Source organism: Cibotium barometz, chromosome 21, assembly GCF_041138505.1.
Source record: "Cibotium barometz isolate CiBa-2024 chromosome 21, ASM4113850v1, whole genome shotgun sequence".
NCBI lineage: Eukaryota > Viridiplantae > Streptophyta > Polypodiopsida > Cyatheales > Cibotiaceae > Cibotium > Cibotium barometz.
Genome location: NC_141066.1, coordinates 20298044 through 20311553, shown reverse-complemented (window position 1 = coordinate 20311553; position 13510 = coordinate 20298044). Strand labels below are relative to the sequence as shown.

Below are 13510 nucleotides of genomic sequence, written 5' to 3'. Positions count from 1 at the left end.
AAATTTGAGCAAAATGATGAGCTATGGTGGATCATACACTAGAATCAACATCATTAACAAAGTGATTAACAAATGATTAAGATGTAATTAGTGAATAATTAACAAATAGATTAATGTAGGCATGGATACTCAAAAACCAGCAAATTCTCATTAGGGCTATGCCTCAATTTATAGAGTTTACATCAAGCATCAAATCCCATTGATTTCTCCATGATTCACTCCCAGAATATCTCCACCTTTTGCCTGATTCTCTCCACCTCTTCTCTTTTCCCTGATTATCTCCCAGAACCTTTTCACAGGTTCTTTCACAATTACATCTCCTCTTTTACAGCCTCTATCCAAGAGCTTGTTCCCACACACACCCTATTCACTTGTATATTTCAACATCCCACGCCTCCTTGGGGGACTTGGCATCCTGAATGTGCCCAATCATGGTGTCCTGTATACTAATGGAGAGCCAATACATGACTTTCCTGGCTCCTTGGTTCCAGTCTTTAAACTCTTTTCACATCTGCAGTAGTCGGATTTATATCCGGTATCTCTGGTGCCTCTTCATGCTCACCTTCTATGTAGTCCCAATAACCTTTTCCCATCAGGAAATTCGTCAACCTGAACCTCCAAGCATGGAAGTTATTCTTATCAAGCTTCTCAGCCACAATCTGGGTTATCCCATCATTTGACATCTTGCCAGACACACAATTTTACCAGAACATGCACTCTGGTTTTTCTGCACAAACTGCTGTATTTTCTGCACAGCGGTACTATAGTACTCTCAAATGTCACAACCAGTGACTTCAATGTGCATACATACACCCAATGGCAACTGTAGACCTCTTGCAGCACCCACAGTGTCTGCACAGTCAATCTGTCTTCCTGCAGTTCTTAAAACAGAAATCTGCAGAGAATCGATGACTTACCCGCAGTGCTCGAAATCGCCTGCTTTCTGAAAAACGGAGGTCTAGACGCGCCCGAAACGCGTTTTCGTAAAAATTCTGTCCGGTAGGACAGTATAGTTGCCCTATAGCTTTACTCCCGCGAAGAAAGCTCCTCAATCAGAGATCGTTGCCGGTGCCTCCCGTAGAGCTCCCGACAAGGGTGTAGTCACCAACACAAAATAGGGAAGAGTAGTTGAAGCTCTTACCCTCGTACCGCTTCCTGTGGTTCTCTTGCTTGCAGCTCAGCCCTTAGCACGAACCAGGCTCTGATACCATGAAAAGATGCAGGGGGGAAGAGAGCTTGAGCTCTTGCAAGCACACACACACACTCACAAAACCCTAATAGAGAACACACAAGGTGAGAGGCTGAAATCTTCTTCTTCTCTACTCAACACTCAACACACCATATACAAGATAAGAGTACACATAATATGAAAGGTACTCAACCAATACATACACGGGTTCTCTATAGTGTGAACCCGACTAAATGAGCTGGCGCTATAACTATGCCAGTCTCTAGAATGGCTGTCACACAGCATGTCATCCCACTGGCCACATATCACCCAAGATCTCACCAACCATGCCAGTGGTGTAAGTGTGGGGCCTATCCCCCCAGGCGGGTCATCAGTGTCCACCGCCTCACTAGACGAGCTCGATATCTCAACATAATTGACATTGATAACTTTTTGAAAGTGTTGATAGTCATTGTAAGTGTTGATAATCATTCATAGTAAATGGTGATAGGTTATCATGTTATCGATAAACTTATTGTACTGATATCTATAAATTTGAAGGCACTTCCTTCATTTCTCTCCATTCCTCCATTTCTCTCCTTCAGTTCTAACTTGTGAGAATGGCACGTAAAAAGTAATGTGCAGGGAAGAGACCTACTTAGGTGTGGCCTCAACCACCACCTAACCCTTTCAATAATAGAGATAGTGAACGTTCTATTTCTGACAATGGGGAGGCTACTTTGCTCAAGCATGTCCAAAACCTACTCTAAAGCATCACAAGAGAATATAGAGATGTTTCTATTTGAGAAATTAAGAAGTGCCAGAAGAATCCCGAGTTGGCTAGAGGCTGGGGAAACCCAAAAAAAGGGAAATAGCTATTGGTTTTTCGATCGAGATCAAGCCTATAGTGTGGAGCGATGGTTATCCTAAGCATTGCGTGATCGGCAAGAGGCAACTAAAGCCTACGTGTGGTGGACCTGATTGCACAATGGCCAATCAACAATCTATGCCAATCATATCACTACTAGTAACATTCATGGCGCCAGGATGGAACATGTGCAAGTACATGCTTTTATAGGCATCAAGCCTTATCTTCTAGCCTAGACTTTAATAAGGGTTGTTCACACACATAGTGTGGTGTTTACACCAACTAATTCCGAAATATCCCCCTTCGGAGAGATGGAGGTGATGCTGCCTGGCAAACCTTCAATAATCTCTATACTCCAACCTAGCAAAGAAACATGTTCCCCGCTACTAGGGACCCAAAGGCCCGTGAGCATGGCTCAGGCATAAAAGCGTGGCTCAGCGTGTGAAGGATTCAAAGGTCCATGACTACAAAATATTCAAATTTTGGGAGACTTCTCAGGTAAAGAAACCACGACTACAAAATATCTAGATTTTGGGGGGCTTCCTGAATAGAGAACCCATGACTCAAATATAACAAGAATAAAAAAATATTTTGAAAGTTTAAAAACTTTCCCTTGAGCATACGACGTCGGTGAAGAGTAGTCTCTTTTGACAATGTTTCCATGCTAGTATCGATGCAAAATTTGTTGTGGAAGGCAATGATGACCCAATACACATGCTTGGATACCTTCCATGGCACTATAGAAACTCCAACTTGATGTGGGAGGCTTGATTTTTAAAAAATCCCCAAATTTTTACGGATGTAGAGGCTTCAATTTGATGATTTTCCCCATATTTCAGAAAAGCCCCATTTTTTTGTAAAAAGCCTAAATTAGTAGCTTCAATTCGATGGGATGGTGCTGTCATTCAGGAAACTTTATACATTGGTCGATGGTGGGAAAAAAGCTAGTGTGTTGGGCTAAATGCTAGCCTTCTGATGTAGCAGCAATGGATGGCTTTGTGAGATGTGTGTTTATACTTCTACACACTCATTAGACATTTGTTTTGCTTTATAGCCGAGTAGGAGTTGTGTTTTCCACCAAGTGACCAACAGATTCTTGTGTTTTATTATAGGGCATAGGTGGAATAGTAGTTGGCCTTCTTTTTTTACGATAGTGGCTGTAGGCTTCAGCAATGCGCCTACACTTGGTTTCCCAAGAGGATTGCCCTTCTACTGGGGCTAGCTGCTAGAGGCCACTATTAAGGTCATTTTGTTGCACTCAAGATGCGTTGTGTTTTTTATGTATTATTTGCCTTGATGATGTGTTGTCTTCTTTTGTAGATAGTTTCTTAAAGAACCCCCCTTTAGCCTTGAGTTTGGGATTGGATGTTGCAGCTATGACCTGGCCACCCTAATGATATATTTTCTACTCTATAGGCTACCCTATGTTGTGCAAAAATGATAAGAGATGGATGTGGGCTATGTGATAGCATGCATCTCATAAACAGGTACACGAGGTGTCACATAGCTTCAAAAAAGAAAACGTAGCATAGGCTGAGAAGAACGCAGAGCTGCATATAGAGAAAAAAATGAAGCATAGGTCTAATGAAAAGCGCATAGAGGAGATGAGGCTAAAGTGGGTCTCATATACCATGGTAACGTTCATAGCGCCAGGATAAAGCATGTGCAATGAGACAGATAAAGGGTCAAGCCATGACTATGGTGGATGGAGAATAGCCATGGTGAATGTGTGTGTGGAGGTGGAGAGAGAGAGAGAGAGAGAGAGAGAGAGAGAGGGAGAGGGAGAGGGAGAGGGAGAGGGAGAGGGAGAGGGAGAGAGACCTTTTTGTGTGTTATATTTGATGTGATGTACTAGATTTAAATGTATCAGTTATATTTATCAATGTTTTTTTAAAAAATCGACCAATTTTTTTTATACAAATAGCTGATTTTTTAAATGTTGACAAAATCAAGTGAAATTTAAACATACTGAAGATTTATATGACCATTCTAGGGCACCACTAATATTTATCAATGTTTTCAATTCTTTTTTGAGCAAAAAATTTGACAAAAAAATGATAGTTCAAATGTTGTCAAAATTAAGTGAAATTTGAACAAAGTGTAGATCTACAATGGACAAGCCCATTAAAAAAAGGGGAGCTTCATCCAAGCACTGTAGGGGTCCCTAGCCAAAGGCTCGCGTGAGAGGGTCCCTTTTTTTTTAATCCTTCCGCATGAGCCTTCGGTAGGGACCCCTACACTACTCAAATGAGCCTTTTAAAAATTGTGAGCTGGTGCTCCCCATGTCTATGCAATTGTCCGTCTTCTGTTGGTCCCCATATCTACACAATTGTCCATCTTCTACTGCTCATTCTATTAAGTTCTCTTTTTTTGGCAAAGTTTAAGACTATTTGTAATAAATTGGGGATAATCTAAAGTAAAGTGATACTTGCTAATTATTGCATCATTTTGGGCTATAAATTTCAACTTGGACTTGTTTCTCCTCAATACTCATTTTGCATCTTCAAGAGCATAACTTACACCAAGCAAACTGCCAATAGAGTGTGGCCTACAAAAAAGGGACCAAACCCTCTAGAAGCAAAATCACGACATCACAAGCATAGGTTTATGATCGCAATATTACTATGTGTAAGTGAAGAAATGTATGATATTAAAGAAAATAGTATCTACTGAATTCCAAGGTATGGTTAATTTGAACGAAAAGTCTATTACCTCTGTTATGAGGAATAATTCTATTCACATCAAATATGCATATAACAACCATTTTGATTTCTTCAATTTCTGGTTCAGCTTGTTCTTTAATACCGAATAGACTTTGAAAAGCTAAAATAAATCTTGCTCTTCTTGTTCTTCTAGTTTTAATACCTATTTCCCATGTTTGAGTAGATAGAAATGCATATAATCTATAACAACAATCTAGTCTACAATCTAGTTTTCACTCAAGAACTTTATTATCATGTAATAAATCTTCTATTTGTTGTTCCAATTCATGGTGCATAGCAACCTACCAATACTCAAACTCTAGATAAGGGTAAGTCCAACAACTCCCTTAAGTGTGTTCTTGTCATGTTACAAACTTTAAGGACTAACAGAAACCTCTCTAAGAAATAAAATTCTTGTTGTTATGGCCTTTTGCACTCAATCGAAGAAACACATTCACATACTCAATAGGATTAAGAGCCCATCCCCATACGAAGGGAATCCGGTCAGTTTAGAAATCTGAGCACAATACCACAACCCTTTTTTCAAAGAACCGCCATGTCCTCTTTGTTGAGACATCAAGCTCAACTAGTGCGGATATGAATGACACACCATGAGATAGCTCTGCACTGAGGCCATTAGCATGGTTGGTGAGATAATGAGGATATGTTGCCACTGGTTACTAGAGTTATGTCGTAGCTATAGCACCAACTCATGTAGTCGTGTTCACACTATAGACCGACCTTGTATGTTTTAGTAAGAGAGTACTTTCTCTTATAGTATGTACTCTTATCTTTATGTTATGGTTGTAAAGAAGAGAAGAGAATAGAATAAAATTTAGCCCTCTCTCTCGTGTGCTTGCCTACTCTCGTGTGTGTGTGTGTGTGTGTGTGTGTGCGCGCGCGCGCGCGCGTGCGTGCAAGGAGCTCAAGCTCACCCTCTCCCCCGCATTCTTCACACCCTTGCGCAAGGGGAAGGCAAGGGGCTCTAGGAGCTCTTCCGGCGAGGCAAAGCACTCTAGAAGCCCTTTCAGGGTACCCCCAATATGGACCAGTTGTTGATGTGTCAACACTCAACGTAGTTGGCACCCTCCACAAATTAATCCTGACCTTTAAATTCCCTCGACATGTTGTTAATGAAGCTTTGTATCTATTTTATTGCAAATATCCTAGGTGTACTCTCCTATTTTGTGTGGGGAGTTCGAATTCAAATTTAGAAAGTTGGGGAGGAGCCGAGGGCAGGGACGTGTTGTTAATCAAGATTTGTATCTGTTTTATTGCAAATTTCCCTCATATTTTGTGGGGGGAGTTTAAATCCAAATTTGGAAAGTCAAAGTGGAGCCGGGGGCTAGGGGTAGTGTTGACATGCTTTGCCGATTGCTTCTTTTAAACCTAGTGTCGTAAGTGGTGGAGGATGCACCTCTTGGTGACCTCCCCAACAAAAGGATGTAGTCAGGAGGATGAGCCTATGGAAAGAAATAGACCAAGGAGAGATTATAAAGATTGCTACAATACCTACTTTATATTACAAGAAATGGATATTACAATGGTTTTCTAGAAAGAAAAATGACTGCCACGATTGAAATAACAATTGTGAAATAGCAAAATAGAAAGATAATCTCAAAGAATCATGATGTGAGACATAGACCCCATTTACTTGTATACAAGCTTAGTTAATAAAGCAAGCATATATTAAATGCTCTTTTCCTTGTCATTTAATTAATAAAGTGGGCATATTCCAAAACTTCTCTGTTCAATTGTAATGCTCGTTATTAATAACTTAATCTTTGCAAATTTTCTTTCTATAGCAATGTGTGGCCATGCATGTTGTTTTCTGACTCTCGCCGTCTGTCTTCTCTCTCTCTCTCTCTCTCTCTCTCTCTCTCTCACACACACGCGCGCGCGCGCGCGCGTCTCCATTGCCGTGCTTTTCTGTTGTGTGGATGCATTTTTACACTAAGAATGATCAGGGCCGAGACCTACATGGGCGTGGGCATGACAAATAAGCCACGAGTGCATTCTTTGTAATTCCAAAGTAGGGAGTCGGCTTAGACATCTCTCTCATTTGCAAGCCAGCCTGCCGATTAGGGAGACCTGTCTCAATTGCTTAGTGGACAATCAGAGAGAGACCTCTCTCTCTCTCTCTCTCTCTCTCTCTCTCTCTCACACACACACACACACCCATTCACGGGTACACGTAGTTTCATCAGTCAAAACAGTCCATCGGACGGGATGGATAGTAACAAAACTTAAAACAGTCGTTTCGAAACGCCCATTAGCGATATGGGGTGGATGGAGGAGATGCAGGGGAGACACTGCAGGAGGAGAGGCGAGCAATCCAATCTTGTTTGCTATAAAGTTGGACCTTGGCTCCGATAATTAATGCCCACAATGAGCGAGCATTGATAAATACCACCAATATAATTGAGTCATTATATTATACAAGCTTAAATATATGACTGAAGATTGTGGAAATGTAAGGTGACTCAGTTAGTGGTTTTGCAAATATCTAGCATGTGGTTCTTATGGGCCTTTTGCTGCGTCTCTCTTTGAATGGACTGCGTTCACATGCTGTGTCCCTCTCTCGTGCATGAAGACGAATACATCTCTCCTAGTACAGTGGATTCACCGTTCCTTTCATTCATGAACATGAATACCTCTCTCTCTCTCTCTCTCTCTCTCTCTCTCTCTCTCTATCGCAAATTTAGGGTTTCGTTCAAGCATAGAATGAGAGCAATGACATATTAGGGTTCCGTTGATTGTTTCTCTGCAAACTCTATAAAACAGCAGATTTAGGGTTTTCCTTCAGGCATAGAATGAGAGCACTCTCTCTCTCTCTCTCTCTCTCTCTCTCTCTCTCTCTCTCTCTCTTACAACGGCTAATGGTCATTGCCATCACAATTAAAATGCCAACACAGCGATGGGGTGTAAGAAGAAAACAACACATTATCTGCAAAAGCTTTTCCATGTGGCAATTTTGAAGGGCACATGATATTACTAGGTGAGGGGCGTCCATAATTCGACAGGGAGAAGATGCGTCTAACTCAAACAAGTCACATGTTATCAAGGCTACTTTTTCTTGCTGAGATGATCACTATCGCGACTTTGAAAGGCACTTCTACAATACCCTCACTTGCACAAAACTACGCAATGGAACAAAGGAAATCACCACACACATCAAGAACACTATGCTCTTTCTTGGTGTAGAAAAGTGCTTAATACTTCAAAAAAGAGAATCGCATGTTTATAAAGGGTTATCGAATTGCCTACCACAGTGTTGGCTTGGGAGGGTAGATAGTGGTGGCTTGGGAGGGTAGAAGCAAACCAATCATCTTCCACTGAGCCCACCGTTGTGCACCTGTAAGCAAGCAATGGGGAGAATATGTACTAGAATTGGAATAGTCCAGATCAGGAGCTGCAAGGTGATATGGGGCAAGTTGGCAGTAAAGCTGCTTGGTCCCAATTGCCCTTGAGAAATGATCTTCCCCGCCCAGCACCAGGGCCCTCTCTCTAAATCGCGGGATGGGGTGTACCACCACCCCATCCTGCCCCTTAGAGAGACGTAAGCAGCACCAGAGCCCTCTCTTTAAGGGGCAGGTAAGGGTGTACAACCACCCTTACCCAACCAACATACATAAATTAGAAAATGCATTGAAAATTAAGGTCAAGAATCTTACTGGGAAAATTATAAGAAATAGACCCAGAAGACGAATGTAGACAGCACAATTGCACTGAATTTGACTGAATCTCAAAACTGTAAACTCTATTACAATACTACGATATGCCTAAAAATTGGGGAGAGTCCAGACATGCATCAACATGGCATGTATACGGTTTTTAACTGCAAACCAATTGTGCAGAATTATTCTCCCTAGCCCTCAACTTCTTCTAGAGCTGATATATCTTTAGGTTCTCGGCAGTAGTACACTGCAAGTAGACTTCCTAACCTAAAATAAGAGCAAAAATGAAACCTCTATCTTACTCCGCCGTGGACTCCTTAAGGTAAGCGATAAGATCCACCCTTTCTTGGGGCTTCTTCAAACCTGGGAAGACCATCTTTGTTCCAGGAATATACTGCACAAGTAAAGAGAGAAGTACATGTCATGATCCATGAATGTTCAAGGTTACTATGTTCACACAGGCAATCTCTTGGATATTCAAGCAATTTTGCCCATCCAGGGGGAACTTCTCCAAGATACAATGCCAGATCACTGACGCTGTCTGGAGATTAGATGTGTAGAGCCCCCTGATAGCCATGTTTAGACAAATAATACACACAAGAGATGGATCCAGAAAGCCTGTTAAAAGTCCAATCTATAGCACATTACGAAGAAATGACAGGAGGGATGGCTAAGATCAAACAATTGAAAAATCTGGCCATGTTGATGCAAACCGTATTAACACCCAAGACAACTATGGTAAAGTAGATGAACTCATTGCCATGTTGTAGCACTTACATGGCTATGGAGACTGGTTGGTGAACCTAAGACAGGTGTGTTAAAGCCAGGAAAGTGTATAACAATGTTGCAATACATACATGTATGTGGTGACTATTTGGAAGACCTAAGGCATGGGTGATGCTAATGTTGGTCAGACATGTTACTACACATAGAAAAATACATACATTTTACACATGGCTATTGTAAAACCTTGCCACTGTTCAGCCCACCTAAGTCATGGGTGGCACTCATGTACAATGTTGCAATACATACAACCTTGCAACTATTCAGCCCACCTAAGTCATGGGTGGCACTCATGTACAATGTTGCAATACATACATGTATGTGGTGACTATTTGGCAGACCTAAGGATGCTAATGTTGACACACAAAAAGACATACTCGTCAGACAAGTTACTACACATAGAAAAACACATACATTTTACACATGGCTATGGTAAAACCTTGCAACTATTCAGCCCACCTAAGACATGGGTGGCACTCATGTTGACACACAACAGCCATGGGTGATGCCCTTGTTGACACGCATAAGAACACGTTGGTCATATTAACACACATGAAACAACATGGAGAGAACGCTCAAAATTGAAATTTTAAGAAGAAAATCATCAAAGCTGAGGTGCTTTCAGTTACTAAATTATGCCATACCTTCTTAGGATTTAGCAAATACTCGTAAAGAGTTTCTTCGCTCCATACCACAGCTTTATTCTTATTAGCAGAGGAGTAAGAGTAGCCCGGGGTTGTTCCTGACTGCCTTCCTACCAGGCCATGCAGGTTGGGACCTGTTAAAACACCACCACACCATCAATACATAGAAGCTGCACATATTTGAAGAAATTACCATTAACCCCCGTCGTTCAATCATCACACTACCCAAAACCTTACCCATTCAACCCTAAACCCTAAACATTAACTCACCATGACATTTTGCACCCTGAAAACTTCATCATCAACAACGCTAAACAAAACCCGCTCAATATATTGTTGGTAAACCAATACATTTGTCAGGAACAGAGAGAAAAAAAAAAGGCGTTAAAATTTCACAAAACAAAGGACCCATGGTAAAGATGGTTATGTAAGGTCTCAAAACTGTAGACCCATGGTAAAAAGTTACAAAAAGGTGTGCCTAAGAAAAAAGTCCATGGTTTTGACAAGGCAAAAACACCAGAAGTCCACAAAGGGTAGACTTTGCTTGTTACAATGCAGAAAATCTGCATACACTAAAGAAAAATCACTGGATCTGAGCCCAGAAGGTTTTGATTCTCTCTCTCTCTCTCTCTCTCTCACACACACACAGTGGAAAACAGAGACGAATTATTTTCCACACCTTGCCTGTGCCCCGCGCCCTTCTCGACGACATGGCACTGCGCGCATTTTGTCTTAAAGATCTTCTCGCCTACTTTGAGGTCGCCAGGGGGTGCATCGCCGAACGTTGCCATATCGAGCCTCGAGGTAAGGGTTAGAATTAGGGTTGTCAGCGGGCAGCTACAGCAACAGAGACAGAGACAGAGAGGGGGTAGAAGTCTCAAAATTTGTCCCGGCACACCTCGTGTGGAACCACCCCTGCCAAAGGGCAGTATTGTTGTAGCTTGTGACGTCATACAAGTTATTATAATTTTTTGCGCAGGAGTCACACGCACATCGAAGATTTTGGAGATGATCGAGCCATTGATCCCACGTGTTTTTGATAATTGCACGCTTGAGGGTAAATATCTCTTCCGGTGATTGCTAGCACCATGTCATGATCCCAGATCAAATCATCGTGACCCCAATCACGATTTGCTATGTGTGTGAATTATGAGATGCCCGCCTCGTGTTTTTTCCAATTCACCAAATTCGCAAGAAGAGAGAAATGTTTCTTTTTCAGCGGCGGCAGGCGTCGCTTCGTCTGTCATCAAAAAAAAGATGTGAACCTGTGAACTCGTGCTTTGACTCTTGGAAAGGAGAATAGTTTCATCATCACTCCCTCTCTTAGCTTTGTTAGTTCTCTGATTCCATGGTAGCTACAATGGTAAAAAGCCGATGAATGACGTGTTCTAGTTTATTTTACTTATTTTCATGCTTATTCTAGTTTATTTTACTTGTTTACTTGTTCTAGTTGCTAGCCTGGTTCTATTGAACTCTATTGTGATGAATATGTGAATGATTATACGAATGACTTCGTTTACACTCTAAGCATGATTTTAATTCTTTTGTAGTTTACTTTATGGTCATGGGGTCATAAATGCCAACCTTCATTCCCTATGTTGATATCTCTTCCAAAGGGCAAGCTTGCTCAACAATGCCGAGCATCGAAATCATGTCCTCGTAGAGACACAAAGTTTCTCAAGCAAATAGATATGATCAAACATTTGAAAGATGCCCATGACATAAATATCCCATTGAAAAAGACCAGACATCCTAAGGGCAAAGGAGGTCATAAAGTCTCATCTTCTACCTATGAAAAGCAAACTCGAAAATCATAAATTTCACAATCATATGAACAAGTTTCACAGGTTGCAGATTTGTGAAACTTTGGAAGAAGTTTCACAAGTTGCAGACTTTGAAGGTGGAAAATGGATGGGCTTCACAAGCAACATTGGATTCAAAGGATAAGTTTATTGATGAGTATGTAACCGAAGCAATGGAAGCATACATGGCATTGAAGGAGAAACGCCTTGCTACAAGCATGTAAGTTTTTTTTTGAAGTATCACTACCTATAAATTTATGTGTGTTGGCATCATTTTACCTGCTTTAAAAATCTAGCATTTATAAGTTAGAAATGATGTGGCAAGAGGCAATAAAGTAATGTCTTAAAGGATGACGATAAAGGATGACGATATGCATGATGAAGATGATAAAAATAATATCTTAAGAGAGGTCTAGAGACATTGAAGAGGAACCAACGTGTCATCTCACAATGCATGGATAATAATCTTGGGGCCAGTGTCTCACATACAAAAGTCCCATTAGGTTTATAGATAGTTTTGAATCGATTCTCAAGAATATGTTTTTACTTTTCTCTATAGTTTCAATAAGCAATGATGCATATTGCACATCTATGTGCTTTACTCTCTTGAGTGCGTTACTAAGTATGTTTTTAATTTTTAGATCTGATTCTTAATTGGTTTGAAATCCTCTCAAGTGTTCATTGACTCGCTTTGTGAAAGTAATACCTTGCCTTTGACGTTAATAATCTCTAATAGTGAGATGAGAGTGAGATTAAGATGGATACTCCTACAAAGATTTAAGATGATCCAAGGATAATAAGGGAAAAGGTGTGTGTCATGTCGTAATGTGTTCATTGACTCGCTTTGTGAAAGTAGTACCTTGCCTTTGACGTTAATAATCTCTAATAGTGAGGTTAAGCTAAGGCAATCATACCTCAGCCCTTCTCTTTCTTCTGGTTCCGAAAATCCACCTCAACAATCTTGGCTTTTGGGTACCAGGCGTGTGGCTATGCACATGGTTTCCATCGCCATTTGTGCAGAAAAAGCATGGGGTGCTAATAGTTTAAGAGTGATGGCATCATCGATGTAGATGTGCATTATTGGATTGTGCCTTTATCTCCGGTCCCCCTTTCTCCAACTCCAGTCATACAATGGCACTCCTTGAGATTCCAACTTAGGCAGTCTCTGGGGGTTAGGAATGTCCATTAGTGAGGGGATTGACTGGTGCTCTCTACATGAGCCTCTACCATCAACCACAACGCGGGGCTAACCACCATCGGTCATCAGGAGGCAGAGCCACTTCCCTAGAATGTCCTAGAGCTCGAGTAGCCACCATGGGGTGCCCATAGTGTTGTTACAATGGTATGGTGTTATAGTGTCAGTGTTATAATGTGGCAATGTTACAATGGTAAGATATTACGGTGTCACAATATTACAATGTGGCAATATTACAATGTTACGATGTTACGATGTTGCAGTCCAAGATGCTCCAAGTGGGCACTCTATCATGAAGGTTTTGGAGCGCACCAGTCCAAGGCATTTAAGGCATCGCACCCCAAGAAAGGAGATGCGTGGTGTGCATCTGGCACATTCCAAAGATAGGAGATGCTAACCAATGGTCATAACTGATGGCATCTTTGTGACTCTCCGAAGTTATAATGCATTCTACCCTATTCAAAGGGAGAGAGGCTATTCTGTAGTTCCGCCTTGTCCATTACAAGGCTACTATGTGCTACTCTGTGTTGTCTCACCGTACTTGAGTTATGTGCTTACTATGTCATTCCATCCTAAAGTAGAGTGTGTTACTCCATGCTATCCCACTGTACTTAAGTTATATTTTTATTGTGTCATTCCATCCTAAGTAGAGTGTGCTATCCTTCATTGTG

The 13510-nt window shown here is 41.2% G+C and overlaps 1 protein-coding gene across 1 annotated transcript; it reads right to left on the bottom strand.

Moving 5' to 3' along the window:
* Window positions 1–8445: 8445 nt before the first annotated feature.
* On the bottom strand, window positions 8446–10761 carry LOC147626935 (cytochrome c-like). Its single transcript, XM_086815488.1, has 3 exons — window positions 10522–10761; window positions 9843–9976; window positions 8446–8809 (listed from the first exon to the last, which is right to left on the bottom strand). The coding sequence occupies exons 1-3, from the start codon at window positions 10631–10633 to the stop codon at window positions 8714–8716; spliced, it is 342 nt and encodes a 113-aa protein (XP_086671614.1). The 5' UTR covers window positions 10634–10761; the 3' UTR covers window positions 8446–8713.
* Between the last annotated feature and the right edge of the window lie 2749 nt (window positions 10762–13510).